The sequence below is a fragment of the Antennarius striatus genome, chromosome 1, assembly GCF_040054535.1.
Source record: "Antennarius striatus isolate MH-2024 chromosome 1, ASM4005453v1, whole genome shotgun sequence".
NCBI lineage: Eukaryota > Metazoa > Chordata > Actinopteri > Lophiiformes > Antennariidae > Antennarius > Antennarius striatus.
Window position 1 is genome coordinate 19,081,267 of NC_090776.1, and position 23,006 is coordinate 19,104,272.

Consider the following 23,006-nt stretch of genomic DNA (forward strand, 5'->3'; position numbering starts at 1 on the left):
TTTATGAAACTGGAACGTTACTTCAGGAAAGCACTCGACTTAAAAAGTCTTTGGTGTTTTTGAGAAACCAAACACAATTCTTAAGTCGGAGTACTCAAAGCTGGATTTGAACCTGTGACCACAAACCAGTTGGAACAGGCCAGCCAATACCTGAAAAAGCATGTATTGGTTGTACCCTAAACCCCTCCTTAGGAAGGATTTAGGGTGCAGGTTCTCCTGGTGCTCTGTCACCAACACCCCTCTTAATAACTTCTTGATTAGTAGATGGTTCTTCATTGTTCGTAGCCTTCACAGTTGGCTACAATCACAAGCAAAAATTTGTGTAAGATGGTAAAACGTAATCTTTGTAAAGCACCTCCTTAAGATGCGCTGCTGTATGGTTTCCATAATGTACTAAAAGCTTCAAATCAATTCTAAAGGTAGTTCCTGATGGAATGCATGAAACTGAGTGGCGGCTTTGTACCAGATGAAGCTTTAATGGATGCATCTGGACAAGTAGGTGCAAAGATTTTTTAGTCCATTTCAGAATGAGAACACTACAGCATGCTAGATAGAAATAATAAACACACAGATAAGAGGATGTGAGTTTTTTGCAAAGATATGATTGCTTCAATCCTGAATAAAAGTGGATTACATTTTAAAAGGTGTTTGTCAAGGCAAGGAAGACGGTTAGAAAACTTAAAGCCTTGTTTTCTGCAGCATTCGGTCATTTTGTGACGACTTACTAATTTATAAATTAGCGTTTTTTATTTAAATGACAAATCATTCTGTTTCCTGTATATGTAGTTACATGAAATATTGAGACATCCACTTGTGAATGTCGAGGAGACATGTTGATGGCGGTCGAGTCCCTGTGGGAATAGAGTATTGCAGAATAGGTGAAGCTGCTTATTATACGCATAATAAAGAGGAATAATGGTGTCCATGCTGTAGATAATAGTCAATCTGACACATGAATAGAGATGAGAATTTTTCCAGAGTCAAATAAAAATAATTCCCTCCAAGCCTGATTTGAAATGGGATGTAATGGTTACAGATTCAGTCTGACATCACTGCTGGTTTGGCGTTAGTTGTAATTCCTAGTGCATTGAGTTTGATTTATAAACCATCATCAATATATAATATCAATCAGCTCATCAATACTTAAATAAATCTTTATTGATAACCTTTCAGTAACAAACTTTGTATTTTGATTATTTTTTTTAATCCTTGGACATCTCTTAGAATAACCTAAAGGTTTGAGTCCAAGGATCTGAAGTTGGAGCGAGCAGAGCTGCGTGCTTGAGCCTACACCGCCCCCTGCTGGTGATCGGTGTGAAGCACAACGGATGATGGGTTGAGAGGTCATGTGATGCATTCAGGTACTCGTAGGAAATTGCGAGGTGATCTCTAAATCTGTCTTTTTCTAAAGTAAAATTGTGAAACCAAATATTTAAAGTGTCAACCTTGTCAAATAATACGGGACTAACTTTAAATACTTCCATCCTGTCCGTTTAAATCCATCACTTTTATCAATTTTATCAATTTATCAGTCAACAAAACCCTGATCAGAAGGACAAACCCAGCAGTAACACACGGTACCGGTAAGCTGTCCCAGTTCACCCTGGGTATTTATCCCTCATCACTCGCCGGGTAAATTAAATTTGAGGCTCTGACTCATTTTCCAGCAATCAGGCAAAGTCACTGCAAAAAAAACACAAAAAAAAGTTTCAAGCAGGAAATCAGGTTTGAGGGATGAACTTTTCCATTTGGAGTCCATAAAGGGGAAAATGTGCTTTTTGGCAAAATGGTGCAATAACAAAACTAAAAGGTTGTGGTTGTTTTCTTACGGACAAAATGTCTGATGATGGCAGGACCCAAAGAATCCAAAACGTTAATTACATCATTACTTTATTATGGAAAAACAAAACAAAACAGAATGGTCATGATGATGATGACGCACTGGACCGGGGCTGTTTGGGGATTTATGTCATAATTTCTCACAGCGCTTGAAGGCAGCTGGTTTAATCTGGTCTAATCTGGGCAGGACTGTCACCAGATGAGGGATGACATCAGTGGATGCTGGCTCCGCTGCTCAGCTGAAATCCACTCCGGCGGTGAAATGGCGATCACCACCTGCCAGAAGGTCACTCTGATATCCTGCTCCGTCCTCTGCATCTCCCTCTTCCTGCCCAGAATGTTTCTGCCCCGAGGGAAGAGGGAGACTGGGCAGCCTGAAGGTAAGAGGCCTCATCAGATCACCTATCCATCCACCGTCGTCACCCTCAGGCCTCGATTTGATTTGATTCTCGTGAAGATCCTCTTAAAGGTTTTGAGGTCCAGCTAAAACATCTGGAAGAGCGTTCAGGATCGCTTTTCATCAGGAAGTCCAGACACCTAACAAAGGTCAATCAATAAATTAATCAGCTTTTATTAGTAAAACCCTAAATCACATCAACAGACGTTTCAAAGCGCTTTTACGGGAGGAGTAACAAAACCCTCCAGAACTAGCATAAGCGACAAAGGTCAAAGGTTAAAGTTCCTCATTGGGGGTGTGGATGTAGGATTCTGTTCTTTTTCACCCATATCATTTGATTAATTAATTTTTTTATTTGTTTCTTCAGACAAAGTGGATTTCCATGCATCCTCAACATTACACCCCTCCCATTTACATTTACTTCACTGTAATTGATTAAACAGACCGACAGTCCTTAGAAGCAGCATGTGATTGGTTAACGAGCTGATGAGGACAGAAAATACAAGAAATCAGGAAGTGGTGTTGATTTTTATTCAGTCAGGAAAAACAACGGAGTTCTCAATATGAGTGTTAACATTTCAGAGTACAGAAAGTCCTCAACATACGAACTCAGGTGGTTCTGAGAGGTTCTTTGTTAGCTGAGTTATTCATAAATCGTTATTTTTTACATTTTTAAATCTCTAACTCTGCTGGATTAATTTTCTCCTGGGGGGTGTAGAGGCTAAACCCAGCTTTAATGCACTGAGGTGTTCCACCACACTGACATGCCGATGTCACTTTCTGGTCAGCAAGTCAACACGCCGCTTTTCTGTGCGATGACCTTTAAATTTCATGAAGTTTCTCTGTTAATCCACCAGTGGTTAACATCAACCAGCAAAACATTCAGAACTACAGTAGCGGGATGCTCGTATCTACGAATGTTTGTAAGTTGAATGGTCATATCTTGAGGACTTCCTGTATATTAATTGTTATTTAAATATAAATTAGTCAATTTACCATTAATAATATCTCCCTGACTGTTCGACCATGATCAATATTTGAAATGAATTAGGATGATTCTTTAAGGTTAGCTATTGATGAACTGATTGATTTTGGGGGTCCTCCAGTCGGACCCGGTTTCTACCCTCCTGCGATGCACCACCATTCTCTGCCAGAGGACCCGGCGCGGTGGGTGGTGGACCCCTCCTACGCCGTCATGCACGGCGCCGAGGTCAAAGGTGTCGGCAGGAAACACAACCTGATGGCTCAAGTCATCCCCATATACGGCTTCGGGATCTTCCTTTACATCTTCTACATCATCTATAAGGTAACAGATGCAGGTAGCCATGGTAATAGGGTGATAGCTGTGCTGATAATGAATGTCACGTCCCACAATGGTATTTTAATGTTCATCGGTTTATTATTTTAATAACTTTTGATCATGGATGTGTGAGAATCTGATGGTTCTGATGTTGTGTTCACAGCTGACTTGTAAGGGTAAGACTTCCACACCTGAAGACTATAGAACCGTAAAGACGAGCACAGAGACCAAAACTAGTATGTTCTAATTATGGGAATACAGCATTGACCTCAAGATGTTCACAGAAATCACTTTGATATTGGAATATTTTCTTTTTAGCCATGGATTCGGAGCTGGTGAGGCTTCAGGAGAGGCTGCTGAGAACGGAGATGATGATGGAGAGGATCGTCTCTGGGAAGAGTCAAAGTTCTGGGAGGCAAGTCGTGTTTTTAGTAGGAAATGAATCCACGCTATGAATGGAGTGATTTCATTTTTTTTTGCTTACGAGGAAACGATCTGATCTGTCTCCATGCGTCGCCCACTAGTGGCAGGAGGAGGAAGAGTCGAAACCTGTCGAAGAAGGAGGAGAAGTTACTCAGGCAGCTCAGACAGATCACACAGCTGATGCAGGAGGGGCGGCTGGAGGCCGCCTCCCCCGAGATGGAGGCCGAGGAGGTGCCCTATGGGGCAGAATGGGAGGGTAGGTCTGAAACACCCCCATCCTCATCGTTAGGAAGAATTTAAAAGGACTAACTTTTTCCACCGTGTTCAGGCTACCCAGAAGAAACCTACCCAGTGTATGAAGAAACCTACAGCAGGCCCACGTGTCAAACCCCCACACTGAAGGAGCCGGGCCCCCAGCCCACCGCCGAGGCCCTGGCAGAGAGGATGGAGCAGGAGGAGGAGGAGGTCACAGCAAGGAAGCTGTCCATAGTGCACGAGGAGGATGAAGAAGAGGAGGATGAAGATGCCTGTAAGGGGGGAGAAGTGGAGGGGGAAACGGAGGAGGAGGAGGTGAATGAGGAGGAAGAGGAGGAGGAAGCTGAAGCAGAGAAAAGACATTTGCTCCAGTTGCTTCAGCCTGACAGGAAGGAGGAGAGGATGGAGGAGAGCAGAGATGTCCGATGCAGCGGGGGGAGGAAACAGATCACCTTCAGCGACCGGCAGGACGTGTTCTGCTACCCGAAGGAGGACGCCTTCGAAGAGGAGGAAGAGGAAATAGAGGAAGAGGAGGAAAGTACAGAGCTGGAAGAGGAGGAGGAGGAAGAGGAGGATGAAGAAGAGGGAGAGGAGGAAGAGGAGGTTGATGAGGATGATCCAGTGATGGAGGCGGAGAGTCTTCAGTTCAGCTGTGAGAGCGTCACCAACCCAGAGGAAGAGGCAGAGTGTGATGAAGAGTATTTGTTAATGCCGGCGCCGGAGGACGAAGGCGACTTCCTGTCGGACACGCCCAAGGAGGTTCAGTCCAGCGGGCTGAGGATGAGGAACAGGAGGGAGACGTGAAGGTTTCCAACAACCCAGGAGGAGTTTGTAGCAGTGTAGTGAATGTAGTAGATAAAAAGAATAAAATGAATTAAAACGCTTGTTATAAACAAATTAAAATAAAGATCTATCCAAGAAAAAACCCTGCCCTGACTTTAGTAGAAACCTGACAGCATCGCTTCTAAAATTGAAATAAAAAGTTTTCATTTAAATTTCTTTTTTGTGCTTCTTGACAAATTATCTTTATTATAAAGATTAAATGTTTGACTTTGAGAAAAATCAAAATCTTGTGGTTTTTTAAAAAAGAAATAAACCAAGACATTTTCTGACATAATGAGGTTTTATTTTTCCATCTGTACCACAACAGTAAATTAAATTATACACCACCGACTGTATATAACCAGCACTGAGAACAGAAAGTGGAGGAACATTTGTTTCCCGGATGCGTGTATGAAAAGCACACTTTACAGCAATTTGTCAATCTTAAAATAGAAATTCAAAATAGTTAGAACACAACTGAGTACAAGAATATCACATTTGATAAGAATTCCCTCATAACCCACAGAAATAACAGAATACCGGATTGTTCTTTGTCTTCCCTCGAGATATTTTGAAGGTCATTACGATATGAAATGCTGTCATTGTTCCAGAAAGGACGCTGCCCCCTAGAGAGCCGGAGGGATAATAGTTTGAGTAAAAATGTCACATGCAATAAACCACAGCATATAGAAACTTACAGGCAGTCCAATGAAGAACGAACCGAGAAAATGGGTTCAAAAAAATGAATGAAAGCGAGAAAAGAAGGAGCAAACGTTGAACCAGCAGCAAATATATCCGTGATCATGGACGCTATATTCACTAAATACGTAATTTCAACGTATTTCAGAGCCTGAATTTACACCAAATACATCTGCACAATTCTGAATTTTGGAATTTTTAGTTTATTTGGCTTAAGTGCGCTCCGTGTTTGACAATTCATAGTACAGTAGCTACATCTCTAATGCATGGGAGGACGGCGCGAAGAACCGAGGCCAGCGTGAGCTAGCATCAGTCTCCAAAGGCACGATCCAGTATGTACAGCTACATCCCATCAACTAAAAACCTTAAAGTAAAGTGCATCACATACATTCACTTGTATGACACTGTGACACAACGATGTGATTGGTGCACAGCACAGTGTGACACGCCTTTGACCCGCCCCCTCGCCGACGTCGCTAATTGCTCTACGTGGATCCGGAGGAGCCTTCTGCTAATGCTAACTCGTGTGCTTTGTAGCTCCATGGAAACTGATGATGCTCAAATTATTGCAAATGATAACAGGAATGAGATCTAACATGTAATAAATACATAAATAACAAAATAGATATATCGTGATGCGTGTGTTGATTTTCAATTTTTTTTAGAACCACTCCAGTGGTTTTTCAGACGTCGTGTTTTTGTGTGGCACGTTACTTTTCCAACTCACAGATATGGAATTGTTAGTTATAATTTAAAGAGAAAGGAATATTAAATTACTCTAACTACTACATAAAGGAATAGTGTTGGTTCTCTATAATGCCAGTACACTACAAAAAGACTATATTTATCAAAAACAAATGCCTTTTGAATTTGTGTGCGACCGTCATCCTCAAGACCTACTTCCTGTTTGGATTTGTATCGCCCAACTTGTGGCCAAATAACTGGAGTACCCCAGTCTTAAAAAGACTCATTAACTAGTTAACCATTAGCTATCTAGAGATTCTCAACTCTACTGTCCAGACAGACACTCTTGGGGGGCATCTATTGGGTGTAACCCAAGCTCAAATCAGTTCCAACAAAGGATTAATGCTCTCCTAAACAGCAAGAGTTGTGGTACATGAATATAAGGAAACTAATCTGACCTAACCGAAGCTAAAGATCCCAGGAACCCAACAGGAAAGAGGTCTTGAGGTCTCGAGTCTGTCACATAATGGAATCACTCTTTGTGCTTCTTTTCTCCCGTTGACCAAGACCAACCTGAGTGATCCCCCCTCCCCCCACCCCATCACATATTTAATCCTAAAATCCGCTGTAAGGACTCACACACACACACACACACACACACACACACACACACACACACACACACACACACACACACATACACACACATACACACATAAAACTTGAGGCCCATAAAGCATTTTGGGATATGCAGGACTTCCAAGGCGCTGAGTGAGTTGGAGAACCCAGACCAGTCCTAGGGAGACATTAACAGCCCTTGTTTAGGGGACAGATGGACCCGTTCTCCGCTGAACGCCAGGCTGGAATCTATTCACAGGCCAACTTGCTGTCAAAACTCGAAAGTGCAATGGCGAAGGCTTGCAGCGCACACATTGGGTAGTTATAGTCCATGGTGAAGACGTCTTCCGCCACGCGACCAAACTGCATCACGATGTAGTCGGCTGTAGGACCAGAAACAGAACAGTCACAAAAAGAAGTCAACCATGGACAAAAACTAGGATTCATGATTTTGAGGTATGACGGCTCTACCCTCCACCTCGAAATAAAAGGAGTCTACGTTTTGCTCAGAACTCAAATACTCGCCAATCTTTCAGCGTGACTTTGAACTCACGGTCATTGTTGTGAATGATTTGGAAATTCTTGACGGAGGCCTGAGTGACCCTGCCGTGGAAGTTCAGCACATACGACTGTGTGTCGTCGTTCCACACGGGCGTCTTGTTGTGAAGTTCGATCACGCTCTCTGTGTTCTTGTTCTGCCACCTGGCCAGCAGCGACTCATGGTCCTGAGAACACCACATACATCAGATCAATAAATATTGACGGTATGGAGTACTGGAGGTCGGTACGGGTGTTGAGGAAGGAGGTGAGTCGTACATTTCGTGGTCGGATGGAGACTCTCTCGTGGTCCATGTTCATTCCGGGGATGATGACGCTCATCTTTCGAGGTCCTTTGAATCCTAAGACATTGGTTTCCTGCAGTCCAAAGAATATTCACGCTTGTATTTTCAAACTTCCAACATACAAAAAAACCACACATGGTGGAGATCTGGAGCGTTTTACTCACGTAGCAGATAGCTGCTAACTCTTGACGCAGGTTGCTGGCTTCCAGGCTGGTGGTGCTCTTCATGGGGTTTAGCCCGCTGTCGTAGACGGTGAACTTTGTTCCCATCAGGTTAGACCTGCAAAAAAAAGGTCATAAATTGTGTGTCTTCTTCTTCTTCTTTTCCTTTCGGCTTTTCCCTTCAGGGGTCGCCACAGTGAATCAATTGCCTCCATCTAACCCTGTCTTCTGCATCCTCTTCTCTCACACCAACTACCTTCATGTCCTCTTTCACTACATCCATGAACCTCCTCTTTGGTCTTCCTCTAGGCCCCCTGCCTGGCAGTTCAAAACTCAGCATCCTTCTACCAATATATTCACTATCTCTCCTCTGGACATGTCCAAACCATCTCAGTCTGGCCTCTCTGACTTTATCTCCAAAACCTCTAACATGTGCTGTCCCTCTGATGTACTCATTCCTGATCCTATCCATCCTGGTCACTCCCAGAGAGAACCTCAGCATCTTCATCTCTGCTACCTCCAGCTCTGTCTCCTGTCTTTTCTTCAGTGACACTGTCTCTAGACCAAACAACATCGCTGGTCTCACCACAGTTTTGTACACCTTTCCTTTCATTTTAGCTGAAACTCTTCTATCACACATCACACCTGACACTTTTCTCCACCCGTTCCATCCTGCCTGTACACGCTTCTTCACGTCTTTTCCACACTCTCCATTGCTCTGGACTGTTGACCCTAAGTACTTAAAATCCTCCACCTTCTTGATCTCTCCTCCCTGTAACCTCACTCTTCCACTTGGGTCCCCCTCATTCACACACATGTACTCTGTCTTACTGCGGCTAACCTTCATTCCTCTCCTTTCCAGGACAAACCTCCACCTCTCTAGCTTCTCCTCCACCTGTTCCCTGCTCTCACTGCAGATCACAATGTCATCTGCAAACATCATAGTCCATGGAGATTCCTGTCTAACCTCGTCTGTCAGCCTGTCCATCACCATAGCGAACAAGAAGGGGCTCAGAGCTGATCCCTGATGCAGTCCCACCTCCACCTTGAACTCCTCTGTCACACCTACAGCACACCCCACCACTGTCTTACAGTCCTCATACATGTCCTGCACTGCTCTAACATACTTCTCTGCCACTCCAGACTTCCTCATACAATACCACAGTTCCTCTCTGGGCACCCTGTCATAAGCTTTCTCCAGATCTACAAAAACACAATGCAGCTCCCTCTGGCCTTCTCTATACTTCTCTATCAACATCCTCAAAGCAAATACTGCATCTGTAGTACTCTTTTTTGGCATGAAACCATACTGCTGCTCACAAATGCTCACCTCTGCCCTTAGTCTAGCTTCCACTACTCTCTCCCATAACTTCATTGTATGGCTCCTCAGCTTTATTCCTCTGTAGTTGCCACAACTATAAAAATGCCGCATCCCTGCTGGTGATTCCGACTGGTGGATACTAATGCTGTTGTTGTCGTCAGCGACTAACTGACTGGTTTCCCAGCAGGGGGGGCTGGTCTGATCCGGATCCCAATAGTGACTCATCGAGCCACAGAGGGAGGCGAGCAGGGGCCACGGCGACAGCTTAGTCTTTAAGTGACTTTACACTTCTTGTGTAAAAGTGTTTACCTTTCGTAAACAAGAGAACATCCGTCTGATTCCGTAACTGTAACCCGACCTTAACAAAACGTTGCGCTGCAGCCCAAGGTGAAGTCATTAGTATCGTCCTAAGATTGTGCTGTAACTCAAGCGGAGTTACTTATCCATCCATCCATCTATCTTCAACCGCTCATCCAGGGCCGGCTCGTTGGGGCAACAGTCTCAGCAGGGATGCCCATTCCCTCTCCCCAGTGTTCCCAGGCCAGCCAAGAGACATAGTCCCTCCAGCGTATCCTAAGTCTTCCTCGAGGTCTCCTCCCAGTACGACATGCCCGGACCACCTCCCCAATCTCAAGAGTTTGGGTTCCAGAGCCCAAGCTTTGGGTAGAGGTGAGCCCGACTATATCTAGTCGGTACCTCTCAACCTCCCTCACAAGCTGTGGCTCCTTTCCCCCCAGTGAGGTGACATTCCATGTCCCTAGAACCAGGCTCTTTGTCTGGGGATTGGGTGGTCAAGTCCCATGCTGACGACTGCCACCCAATCAACACTGCATCCGTCCCCTACAGTTTGTTCGGCGGGTGATGAGTCCTCCAGAGGTTGGACCTACGTCGTCCTTTCAGGCTGAGCCCAGCCTGGCCCCGTGGGCAGAGGCTCAGCCACCAGGCGCTCACATACAAGCCCCAACCCCGGACCTGGCTCCAGGGTGGGGCGACGCCATTAGGGGTCACTGCTCTTAGTCTGGCCCGTCACCCAGGACCTGTTTGCCAAGGGAGACCCTAGCAGAAGCATAAAGCCCCTGACAACACAGCTCCTGGGATCATTCGGGTACTCAAACTCCCCCACCATGATAAGGTGGCAGCTCTAGGATTAATCTACAATCAATGCGGTCATTTTCGACCGGAAACAAGTCTTCTTGTTGGACTCCACCGCCAGAGTTGCTTTCATCATCCACATGCATAAAACATACAAACCAGTAACACGGAAATGGACTGCAATGGTTTCCATTGCTGATAAGTAGTTCTGTTTGGTTTTGGTTGGTGGTTTATAAAAGCTTTAAAGAGACGAATGTCTCTCCCTGAAATGCCCCACCTGGTTTGGTCTTTTAGGGGAAGTGGGGTGGGGTTGGGGGGGGGGGGTTGAGAAGCAGTGAAAGAAAGGTCACTGTTCATTTAAATTTAGATCTCCATCAATCCGGGCAGACTGTGATTGCAGCGCTTTTGAGCGGCGCATCGACCGGAGTCGAGCCAGCTCTGCAGATTAAAGACTCAGCCATGTTTGATTAAACTACCCGGGGAGTTTCCATGGAAGCTGTCTGCAGAGATTATGTCACCGCTCACTCTACAAATCTTATTGTGACCTCACTGGAGTTTGCAGGTAATGGACACAAATGATGAAGGGATGGAGCAGGAAGAAGCACAGATTTAAGGGCTTCAATCCGAACGATTTGTTGATTTAGAAGCAGGAACGTGTTCTAGGCAGATTAAACGTGTGACAAATTATCCAACGGCGATGCTGACCTCAGTTTACCGATGAAGCTCTCCCCACCTCTAGACAAATCAGTGGGATCGATGGAGATTAAGTAATTTGATGTTTTACTCTTTTTCCTCTTCCTGCCAGCCAACAGGAACACCTGAGACCAAATCGGGGAAAAAACAAGACATAAAAAACAAACTTTGTCGGTAGATGTCGATCAGTTCCCCCGTTGTTTCCCGTCCCTGCCAACCTTTTTGCCGTCCTCCCTCTCCAGGTGGAGGTAGTAGGTGGGATACATGCCCCTGTCCATGCCCTTCTTGTCTCTGGTGATCCTGCATTTCACTCGGACCCCCTGGGGGGCGGGTCGCAGAGAAAACTCCTCCAGGTCGTCCACGTCGATGGCGGGCTCGCTGACCGTGGGAGTCGGCGCCGAGGCGACCTCCTGCGGTTGAAAAACAGCCTGAACAGGAAAAGAGAAGGAAATCCATGTGAAATGCTAGAGGACTTTCATTAGAGCGGAGTAATGAACCTGGAATAAAACGTCCCACTGGGACGGAGAACGAGCACATGACCGCTAAAAGAAGGAGCTGCTAATGGCTAGAAAAGTGGAAAACAGATTATGATGCGAAGGCTACGATCCGGAAATGGAGGGAAATGAATCTGTAAACTTCACACATCAGCAAACGGCTGATGCTGCAAACGGCTGTTTTTATACGTCTAAAGAAGAGGTTCCAGTGGTTCTCACCTTGCTGGACTTCCTGCTGGTGGCAGAACCTGGTCTGGTGTTGCTGTTGAGCTGCGAGGAGCTGGAGCTGATTTCATCCTCGTCATCCTCTTCCTCGTCAAAGTTCATGCTGCTGGATATACCTTCACACAAGAAACGGATATAGAAGAGACATGAACACGATTCCAATCTTTATAATAATAATAATTGCTTTAAATTAAATTACAAACTGTCCATTTAAGGAAGTTTGTGGGGGGGTTTTCTCACTTGAATTAATAATATTCAGAAATAAATGTAACTAGGTCTTAATTTTAAATAACCCTGTTAGAATATAATTATGTTATATTTATGCTATAACATAAATCCTTCAGGTTATTAAACCCACAGAACTTCATCAATCAAAGATCAAACTATCAATGAATACAGAAAAATAACATCAAACACAACTGAGGACATTAACTTTGTTCAAAATGTTAAATTGGGCTGAATTACTAATGTAGTTTTGCGTCAGAACACACTTTTGACCTATTTATTTTTTGACACTCTGACCTTTTATGCTCTCATGGGCCACAAAAATGATGTGGAGGGCAACATTTGGCCCCCAGGCCTTTAGTTTGACGCACATGTTCTATCTAATCACGATCTGACGATCCCGGGGTCGCGGCTGAAGCGTGACCCACCTTTCTTGAGCATGGTGACGCGTAGGTCCTGTTTGCTCTGGGACTGGGTGCAGCTCATCACCGGCTCGGCCTCGCCCTCCTCCGAGGCGGCGTTGTGACCGACGGTCAGGATCTGGATCTGACTGTCGCTCTGGGGGGAGGCCAGGCCATCGATCGCTGCAGAGCCAAAGAACTAGCGTTTAGAGTGCTTCTGGATTCACACAGCAAACCCACACAACCCCTACATTCACATTTCCACATCATCGCTGAAATCGTTTTGTGCTCCGTTCTTACATTATCAATAATTGCTGGCTTTTTATTCGCTCAGCTTCTAATGGCGGCGAGGAAAGATCATTATGTCTGCACCCCAGGCAGAAGAGAACAGTTCACTATAAGTTAAAAAATCTCACACAAGCTTTTCTTTGTCCTGTTTTTTCACTCATTTCTGTGGGTACAACAGATTTCGATGCTTCTTATGGAAACCAAACGGCGTTCCCAAACCGAATCCAGCTTCCCGTTCCAAGTCCCGCTGGATGTATTTTTTGAGCAGGATACTTCAGTTCACATGAAGATATTTTATTCATGCTGCATTTTTAGCAGCTCGCTTCAAACCGAGTGCTTGAAATAATTCGAGTGAGACGGAGAGGGAGCGACAAGTTGACCCAATTAATTTTCAACCGAGTGCAAAATGACCTTTTCCTTCTTTTGTTTTCACTTGTCGCAGGAGGAGAAGGAGGAGGAGACGACTCCATCCTCAGCATCCCTCATTCTGCAGCGACTCTTGTATAGTTAAATATTTAAGCATCATTTTGTGATTGCATATTGTGAGTTTGTAAAAACCAGAACCAGTTTTCGTCCCGACACCGGATCGGTAGTTCTGACCTTTGTGTTTCCCTTTCCGCTCCTTCTTGTCGCTGCCCGTCTGAGGGGTGGGGCTAGCCGACGCCTTGCCCTTCTTGGCGGAGCGGGGCAGCTGGGCGTCGGCGATCATCTTCACCTCCTCTTGATCGGATTCTTGCACTGGGAGGTGAAAAGTGAACAGAGGAGGTCACATCGGTTTCTGTTTCTGATTCATATATAATAACTGAATTAAAAAGGATCCGAGGGGGGGTTGTTATCGGCTCCATCGGGAACATCGGCCGAGTGCAGAACAACATTGGGTCGACGCGAAATGAAAAGTGACAGTTTGCGGCCTGGAGGCCGGAACATGTCCAACTGAACTGGGAGTGATGGTCCTGATCTGTGTGTGCAGATAGGACCTCATCCATCCCATCAACCCCCCACCCCCGCCCCGGTTCTGCTCACCATGGTAGATGGTGCTGCTGTTGCTGCTGAGGTAGGACTCCACCAGCGGCGCCTGCTCCTCGCTCTGCTTGGTGCGGCGGGCGCGGGACCGGCCCTCCACGTTGGACTGGACCATCAGAGGCTCCTGCCTCTTCTTCTTCTGCTTCTGCTCCAGCAGCGCTCGCTGGGGTTCACGTGCCACAGAGGGGAGGGAGAGAGAAGATGAAGGTAGAGGTTTCAAAGTTGAAGATGTTGGAGCTCAGATGGGGAGAAGGAACCTGGACCGTCCTCAGTGTGAAACGTTTGACATGAAGCAAACATCTCTTTAGAGTCAAAGGCTACTCACAAACAAAGAAACAGGTCATCGATAACATGTTTAGTTATGTGTGTGTGTGTGTGTGTGTGTGTGTGTGTGTGTCTGCTTATGGAGAAGAACATGACATCAGTCTGAGCTTTCACTTCGGGTGTTCTGTCGCGTCGTGCGAAGGTGTTGCTGATAAATCACGGTGTCATCAGCACTGTGTGAAACTCTCAGACGAATCTCCAGCCTGCAGAACTCACAGCTCCGTCAGACAGAAGAGAACCTTTCTTAAGCAATGCAAACAGTTCAGACTCACCTGTCTGTCCAGTTTCTGCTGCCGGAGGTTGGTGCCCTCGTCGTCTAAAGAGCTGGAGATCAGAGACAGGAAGGGTTACGAAGTTACAAGAGCCTTAAACGTCTTCATTATGAATAAAACCTAATAGACACTTCAACTGCTTCAGACACAACTTTTCTATTGTGAACACAACAGACTTGAACGCAGTAACTGAGCTTGTACATACGGTCGTCACGGTTGCCATGGCAACAGCATTCAGGAAATTTCAGGAAATGGTGTTTTTGTTTCCTCTTTCAGATCCTAAATGGGACTCAAGGTTGTTTTTCCTACTTAATGAACCGAAACCAGGTCTAATCATTCATGGAAAACTTTTATCTACTCGTTTTCCAAGAAAATCTAAAGGATATGAAAGTTTTTCTCACCTAGTTTGAGGATTCTCATCATTTTTACATGCAATTTATGAATAAATAAGGAAAGAAAAACAAAAAAATACACTTATATTACACATACGTGTTCACCCTGACTCACTTCATACAGGTTCTGAATCCAACGTGACCACATGTGGACTCAGATATCTCTATTAGTCGACATTCGTTCTGACAGAAGGCAATTATTATTAGCTATTTTCCTTTATTTCATCTGACCACACGTGTCAGCATCTCCTCGTGTGACAGAGTGTGTGTGTTTGCGTGGACACAACCCTCGTGTTCAGTAATAAAACCCAGATGGCCTGTTTAATAGCTGTCGGTTAGCATATTCTAGTTTGCGGTTAATGATGTCATACTGTCTCAGATCATTAGCGGGAGAAGAGGTTTGGTTTGATGGCAGCCGGTGGTGCTCTTCCTCCTCCTCATTCTCCTCCTTCTTCTTCTTCATCTTTGAATCCATTTCCTCTTCCTCGACCGGGTTCCTCCTTTCAGTCTGAACATTTGGTGAGATCTTCTATAAATCATTCGCCGCTGGAGGTACCAATGCAGATTTCTTCAACTATGTCAAGAATAAGTGTTTGTCAGAAGCGATGCCAGGAGAGCAGCGTCTGTCTGTAGGAGGCGAAGCAAAGGCAGGAGGTCTGGTGATGGGGGGGGGGGCATATGCTGCCCAGATTGGGACGTGGATTTTTTTTTATTCCATCCAGTAAAAATGAAATATAGTCTTGAATGCTCTCCCACTGCCTTTCGACGACGGGAATCCTCCCCCCTTCAGCGTGAGGCTTTCATCTGAGGTGGTCCAAACCCTGATGAAACGTAATCCCAGAGGTCCCACAGTCTTCTCCCAGCGGGTCATGATGGGAATCCCTCCCCGGGGGCTTCCTCACTGAAACACCCCAAATCACCAAAGCGGTCTCCAGCTCCTCAGTCTTCACTCCCCCAGGGAGTCCAGACTCCCTGGGGGAGGAATCTCCTTCCTGCTGGTTGTAGCTGTGATCTTTCTCTTTGGATCATCACACCCCCCCCCCCCCCATGAGAAAATGTTTGCTAGGAGCACCTCCAAATGAGTCTGAAAGGAAAGACGGTCCTACCTCCTCAGGTGGAAAGAGAAAGGTGTCTTCACTTCAGGTGTCTTTTTGTGCACCTACTTTGTGTGCCTTCAATTGCCCCTTGGGGACAAATAAAGTTTTACATCCCGCTTCAAAGCGGTGATGTGTTGTAATTGTAATTGTAATAGGAAGATGGAAAAAAAGCACATTACTCGGGCAGCAAAGGGGTTAAAAATGAGATGATGACCTTGACCTTGGTTCTAGATTGAATTGAATTGAAGCCCTTTACCCAGCAGGGTGAAGGAAGGCTGAAGGGAAGGAAGGTCTTCCTCCCACCTGAGGAGGAAGGCCCCACCCATGAAACTTTGCCTCTGATTGGCTCGTACTGAGTTTCATTTTTTTCTTCCAGAATAATAAGTTTTAGGAAGGAATAGAATGAGTTAAACTGTTTGCTTTTCTTTTTAATCCATTAAAAACATTCTCACATCGCCGTTTTGGGAGCTTTGTGTGTGTTCGTCTGAGAACCCAAGGAAACCGCTGGGTTCTAATTACAGGGCGAAGAGATGCTTTCTCCAGACAATCTGGTGATAATGAGCCCCAGCAGAAGAGAGGAGGATAAAAGATGGATGGAGGGGGGGGGACGCCGACAGAGCCGAACTCTTAATGTTGAGCAAATTTCATTTGTTTTATACAAAAATAAATTCAGAAGCAAACGCTAGAGTATTCTTTGCATAATTTTAAAATTCATTTCTGACATCGTGAGCAGTATGGCTCCATTTATCTTCATTCCGGTCGTCGCCGTCTCTCTCCACGTCTTCCACTGTGATAGTTAGCGAGGTTGATTAATGTTTTTAGTCTCCTTATGACGGCGCCGGTCCTCCAGCGGCGTGATGAACACACACACACACAGTGGTAAGGCAAATGGATTTACCTCCCACACAAACAAAACACTCCATGTCTACAATCATAGTAATCAAGTGTGTGAATAGGAATCAGATGAGAAAATAATGGCTCAAAAAGAACGGTTCCAGTGGAGGTCAAAGAGCTCATTACCATGGAGAGTCTCCAGGCTCTCATCCAGTTAAAGCACAAACTCAAGGCCCGGGGGCCAAATGCGGCCCTCCATGTCATTTTATGTGGCTCGTGAGAACATAAAAGGTCAGAGTGTCAAAAAATAAATAGATCAAAAGTATGATTTAAAATGTTAACGTCCGATTCAATGGCCACAGGAGATCCCAGGAAAGGTTGTCATCAGGTCACATGAAGATCCAGCGAACAAAAGTCAAGTCATATCGGAAAGTTACCTGAAGACAGTTTTCAGAAAGAGCAGAAAGGAGAAGATTACTCCAACAATGACTCAACAGTTCCCCCCCATGAGTGAGGCCACGGCCCCTGGGGGTGGGGGAGAGAAAAACCTGCTTGTATGCTGGAACAGAAGTCCGAAAGACCTTCTGTTCCATCGAGAAAAAGAGTCATTGGACGATCGGTTGCTGTTACGTTTGAATTGAAATTCATTCGTATTTGAAGCTTCCGAGCCCCCACCCACCAGCAGCACTGACGTGTTATTTGTCGATATTTGCATTATAATGTCTTGTTTTAACATCTCCATTTTCAGCTGTATGAATATGTATGATAATGTTTCATCGGCGGCGTTCCATTTACGCCAAAAGCATTTAAAAATGCATAAAAAGGGAGGAAATCAACAGAAATAAGAAAAATGAAAGAAAATTCTAAAAAAATTCACTTGAATTTATTAAAAACATTCTAAAAACAGTTTTCAGGCCATCATTCGGTTTCACATGCATGACAAACACCGACGACCCGATCTGCACGCGACAGAGTGTTGAATTCTCATTTTCATGGTGTAATGTGTGCAATTTGATGCTTGAAAAATTAATGAGTACTGCATATTGACCTTGTGCATTAGATAATAAAGCTAATATTTACAAACGTCTAATTGTAAGGAATTAAACTAATCATGCAATGAAAGATTTCCTTAGTTTGCAAATAAAACATTTGCAAATAAAGTTCAATCAAAATTATTTCTTTGCATCTCTTATTTTTCACGCTATCCTGTAAATCAATCATCTGGTCGCATTTCCCAGCCGCCATTCTCTGCAGCTGAGATCATCTGCTCTCATATCCATCATCAGCAGCTAACGGCTAACTGTTAGCCTAGCGCCAGCAGCTGGTGTCATTTCAGACAGGATTCTCTCCGTTGCCTTTGTTTGCTGAAATACACGCCTTCACCCACAATTCACTGCACAGTCTTTGCAGAACGACCAACTTTATCACACCAGCTTCTGCTGTCCCAGCAGAATCATCGGCCGCCGCCGCCACCGCCGGTGTCTGAACTGGAAGGGGAGATTTATTTTGCTGCTTAGAGGCTTTCCATCACTTTTTGAAGCAGCAAAACTTCCTCCCATGATTGACGAGCATCTCTCCTGATCGAGCTGCTTCTATGAGACGTTCTCCCTCATTTTCTCAGGTTCTATCCACGTACGTGCCGATGAGAAATGAGAGCCTCGCCAAGCACCTGTCACCTCCAACACCGCGCCAAGGCCCATGCATGTTTTATGGCAGCCAAACAAACGTTCATTGAGATGGAACCCTCTCACCGACACGTCCAAAACGAGCTTTAAGGGAATTAGTGTCTCATTTTTATTATTTCATTGTCCACTAAGCACAAAAAAGGAGCTAAATCTTTTGTTCTGGAAAATGTTTAAAAGTAAAGAGATTCATTTTAATTTCACTTTATTTAAGTACATTCAGATATGCGCTCGACCATCTTATCCCGAAATTTCCAATAAATTTTGAATCCCTCACTCCTGCCTTCTCTGATTCCATCTCATTGTGAAAATTGTGCACTACCACCGTAACTTATAGCAACCAGGAACCAATGGCATCACAGTAAGTGGGGAACCATGGTGATGGGTCTTCAATCAGAGGAGAAGAGGCAGCGGCGCTCCTACAGCAGATATCACAGGTCTGCTGGTCAGATGCCCTAAACGATCATGTTGTTGTTGTTTACAAATAAACAACACACATGTTTACAAATAAACACAACAACAAATGACATATGGTCTAGATGACCACACACACACACACACACACACACAGACATGAACTTCCTCTGTGGATTTTAAAGTGTTTGCATCCTGGATTTAATATAATAATTCGGCAAAATTATAAATGTAACTATATGCAGTCCATAAATGAAGAACAGAAGAGTAGAAAGAAACTGAATAATAGTTGAAAAATTGAAACCTGGAAATTCTGGTCATGATTTTTATTGTAAAAAAACAACAACAAAAAACTCTTTTGTATAAAATGTAAATGTTTTAGTTTCTCCACAAATTCCATGTATGTATATATATATATATATATATATATATATATATATATATATATATATAAATTCCACACATCCATAGTCTGATCTGACTCTCACATGACTGAACAGCCGCTCAGATGCGCAACACACACACACACACACACACACACACACACACACACACACACACACACACACACACACACACACACACACACACACACACACACACACACACACACCGCCTCAGAAGATGAACGCTGCGCCCTTTCCTCCTGGGGGGTGGCTGTGGTGGGGGGGGGGTTCGGTACCTGTAGGGGATCCAGTCGGAGTGCTTGGAGCTCATCCTGCCGCCTTGACGGCCTGCGGCAGAACGGATGCGGGGGTCCGGGGGTGTCGATCACGCACGCATCTCCTGCTCATCCTCGGCGCGGGAGCTCGACGCGCCTCTGCGTCTTCATCCGTCCTCTGGCGGGCCCCCACCCCCCCACGTGGACAGGCGGTCGAGCAGCGGAAATAACAGCTCTCTTCTATCCCATGTGGAGCTCCGGCCAATGCCTCCCTCTTCCTCCTCCGCTGGCTCCCTTCCCTCTTCTCTCACTCCGTAGGTCGTTCTGAATCTCCCTCCCTTTCTTGCCCTTTAAATCCCCCCCCCGTCCCTCCCTTCCCAACCCCTCCCTCGGCTGCTCTCGGTCCAAATCTCCCTCCCCCTCCCTCCCTCCCTCCCTCCCTCCCTCCCTCCCTCCCTCTCTCTCTCGTTGTCTTTCGCGCAGCATCACTGACGGTAGCGGCCGCAACCGAAAACGTTTGGAGAGGTCCCCCCCCCTCCCAACCCCCCTACTCCGTGATGTTCTTTTCTTGCTCTATTCCTGCAGAATCACGCCGTCCTGTTTCCTCCTCTGCATCCTCCTCATCCTCAGCTCAGGACGTCTTCCTGGAGCCTCATGTATCAGAATGAGTGTGACCACTGTCAGCGGCCCTCAATGGACAAAGGCGGCCTGTGACCAACCCGGAGCTCCGAAGCTCTCACACATCTGCTTCCGCCCCCCCTCCTCTTCATCACCAGTCAGACACACACACACACACACACACACACACACACACACACACACACACACACACACACACACACACACACACACACACACACACGCCGCCCCCTGTGCTCCGGGGTTATTCAGTCCATCTATAGACCACCAGAGCCTCTAACAGGACCTGATTCATGTCCTGGAGCCACAGACGCGTTCATATCTGGGTGGTGGGGGGGTGGGGGGGATCTGGACCTCCAATAATCAACACCCCCAGATTTAAAGTCCAAGTTGTTATGATGTGAATCTTCATTATTAAACCTGAGCTCGTCTTTGGAATGATTTTTTTTAAATTTCTCTTTGATTTTTGGAGCCTGATGAGTTTAAGAATTAAGGAATCCCCAGGGAACTCCCCCTCACAGGGATCAATAATGGTCTCAATATCCATCTATACATAAATAATAGATATTTATGCATTAAAATTTATATTTTCATACCACAATTTTTTTTTAGCTCTTATTCTTTCTTGATGTTAAAATGTCTCTGAACACAAAAGCTAAACGTCAGAGGAGATTTTTTACAAGGTCAAAACTCATATTTCTATTTTAGTACAGATGAGTCAAAGCTGATCCAAGCATCTTTTCTCAATGAGCTTCTGACGACAAGTTATTTAAAGGAAATTAAAAATGAATCACTCAATATCCTATTTTTGATTTTGTGTGTATTAAGATAAGAAGGATCGCTGTGGAGATGATTTTTCACTTTAATTTAAAGGAATTTGATATGTTTAATATATGACGTTTTTTAATTGTTTTTTACAAACACTGAATTCATATTTAGTGAACAGTTGAACTGCCTTTTCAAGTCAATTCATGAAATCTAACTAGAACTCCAAATGCTTTACTGAAAGCATAAAATAGAAATTACATGTTACTTTTTTTTTTTTTGGAAAATTGTCACATTTTAATTAAAACATTGTATTTCCAGAATTTTATTTTTAAAAATCCTGAACAAGTTGATGTCTAGCTGATTATTTTTCCCCACACATCATCAGAGATATTAGTGGTATTAAAACAGCGCTGTCTTTTCCTATTCCCTCTGAACGCCACATGGAATGGAACACCTGTATTGCGTCTCAAACAGAATGCACCAGGTAATGCAGACGACTGGCAGAGGGAACGTAACGGTATTGATCCTGTGAGCTTCACACAGCGCTTGTTCCACCTCAGCAGGTGTGATGAACCCGTGGATCACACCTTCTGCTGAGGAACAGGTGTCAGCGCAGCGCCCTGATGAATATTTGATGCTGAAGGAGAACTTTGAAGTTCAGCCGCGGTCAGGAGAGAGATGGAGGTGGGACTCCTCTGAATAAAAAGAAGAGGAGTACTCCTCCTAATCCTCTTCATCGTTCTTACTTCCCCTCTGGTCTAATTATGTTACAGCCTTAAAAAAAAAAACTACAATAAAATCAATGAAACAAATTGGATTCTCCCACGATTTGTGCAGTCTCTTCCCCAGAGGGGTTTTATTAATAATAACAGGAAGTAAAAATGATGAGAATAATTGTCCTGGCAGAGACGGCACTGATGTGGAAAAGAGTCTCTGGTTTGTGTCTCTGGTTGAGGCACAGGCGCAGAGCAGGAAGGCTTAAAAATACACCAGATTGATCAGACAGGAGTTCTGAGTTTCATGAAACCTGGAGGTTTTCTAGGAGATCATGTTGGTAGATCTTCATCAGAGAATGAACGAGGAACAACCAGAATGAGGCGCAGAGACTGGATAACGGAGAAAAGAGAACTGCAAAAAGCTGTCAGACTAAAATAAACCAGACATTTTTATTCATCAATAACGGCTCTGAAAGGTTTTTCTAATGGAGGACAAAAGAAAGGAAACGCAAGGTGAACTCACTTTAGAGGTCGGAGTTTCTTTCAAGCCTTTTCAAAACAGGTTTCTTCCACTCAGAAGCTTCGTTTTTATACTGATGACACTGAAGTGTTCATTTCTAACAGGGGAGCTAGGCTAAGCTAACACGCTGAGAGGCAAACACATTGTGGAACATGATTAAACACATTTATAAATTAATCCAATGCTAAATAAAGGTACACAGGAAATTTTAATCTGTTTGTGGGGGCAGCTTTCGCACTAGAATAAAGCCTTTGGAGGCAGTGGTGAGGCCCGAACAGCGACATCTTTATTTTGAGGGGGGGTTGTAAATCTCATAATGAGACGACCGGAGAAGCAAAGGGAGTTCCTGAATGTGAATGAAGGCAGAACCACAGAGACGTCCTGATGGAAAGAAAACGAGCCAGACCAACCAATCCTTCTGGTTGAGGGAGTCGATTCGATCTTTTGGGGGGAGACTGCTGTACCAACATTTATCCCTGAGTCTCATCTCTCAGGACTCTGAGCCGCTCCGTGAATAAAACATGACTGGGATTATAAAATGTCACTGGATGGTCGCTGGTGTCCCAGAGAGACGACCAGATGGACCGCTGCCAAGTTCATCTATCATCTATCATCTGTTGATCGATCTATAAAACATTCAAATCTAAAATCTTGAAGCTGCAGCTCTGATGTCTAGACTTTTATTTCCTCTATGTCTTTAACAGAATAATAACCCCCCCCCCCATGACACTCAGTTCTTCATTCTCTGAATGTCGTCACAAAGTTCTCACAGAGAGAAGCCACAGGTGTCCTTCTAGGAGCTGAGGGACCGTCTCTAGGTTTAACCAGCAGATCAGCCCCCGCCTTGCTGACGCACATGATGCTCCTCACACCTCCCTGACAGGC

At 44.9% G+C, this 23,006-nt stretch overlaps 2 protein-coding genes across 2 annotated transcripts; one reads left to right on the forward strand and one right to left on the reverse strand.

Annotated features, from left to right (window-relative positions):
- The first annotated feature begins 2,038 nt into the window (after positions 1 to 2,038).
- Positions 2,039 to 5,163, forward strand: ric3a (RIC3 acetylcholine receptor chaperone a). Its single transcript, XM_068318570.1, has 6 exons — positions 2,039 to 2,219; positions 3,343 to 3,542; positions 3,700 to 3,772; positions 3,855 to 3,951; positions 4,061 to 4,215; positions 4,288 to 5,163. Exons 1-6 carry the CDS (start codon positions 2,039 to 2,041, stop codon positions 5,016 to 5,018), a joined length of 1,437 nt encoding a protein of 478 aa, XP_068174671.1. The 3' UTR covers positions 5,019 to 5,163.
- Positions 5,164 to 6,414: 1,251 nt separating this feature from the next.
- Positions 6,415 to 19,783, reverse strand: tub (TUB bipartite transcription factor). The gene is made up of 12 exons (XM_068315281.1): positions 19,500 to 19,783; positions 14,399 to 14,450; positions 13,803 to 13,965; positions 13,380 to 13,517; positions 12,519 to 12,674; positions 11,860 to 11,981; positions 11,365 to 11,574; positions 11,159 to 11,271; positions 8,044 to 8,158; positions 7,854 to 7,952; positions 7,591 to 7,762; positions 6,415 to 7,420 (listed from the first exon to the last, which is right to left on the reverse strand). The coding sequence occupies exons 1-12, from the start codon at positions 19,532 to 19,534 to the stop codon at positions 7,287 to 7,289; spliced, it is 1,509 nt and encodes a 502-aa protein (XP_068171382.1). The 5' UTR covers positions 19,535 to 19,783; the 3' UTR covers positions 6,415 to 7,286.
- Positions 19,784 to 23,006: the final 3,223 nt, after the last annotated feature.

Bases quoted from the DNA above. Each gene is read 5' to 3' on its own strand.
- ric3a (XM_068318570.1), top strand. From the start codon at position 2,039: ATGAGGGATGACATCAGTGGATGCTGGCTCCGCTGCTCAGCTGAAATC. The intron at 3,952-4,060 runs GCAAGTCGTGTT...GTCGCCCACTAG, and splicing joins AAGAGTCAAAGTTCTGGGAG to TGGCAGGAGGAGGAAGAGTC. The intron at 4,216-4,287 runs GTAGGTCTGAAA...CACCGTGTTCAG, and splicing joins CTATGGGGCAGAATGGGAGG to GCTACCCAGAAGAAACCTAC.
- tub (XM_068315281.1), bottom strand. From the start codon at position 19,534: ATGAGCTCCAAGCACTCCGACTGGATCCCCTACAG. The intron at 13,966-14,398 runs GTGAGTCTGAAC...CGTGAACCCCAG, and splicing joins AGCAGAAACTGGACAGACAG to CGAGCGCTGCTGGAGCAGAA. The intron at 11,982-12,518 runs GTGGGTCACGCT...TCTTGTGTGAAG, and splicing joins CGTCACCATGCTCAAGAAAG to GTATATCCAGCAGCATGAAC.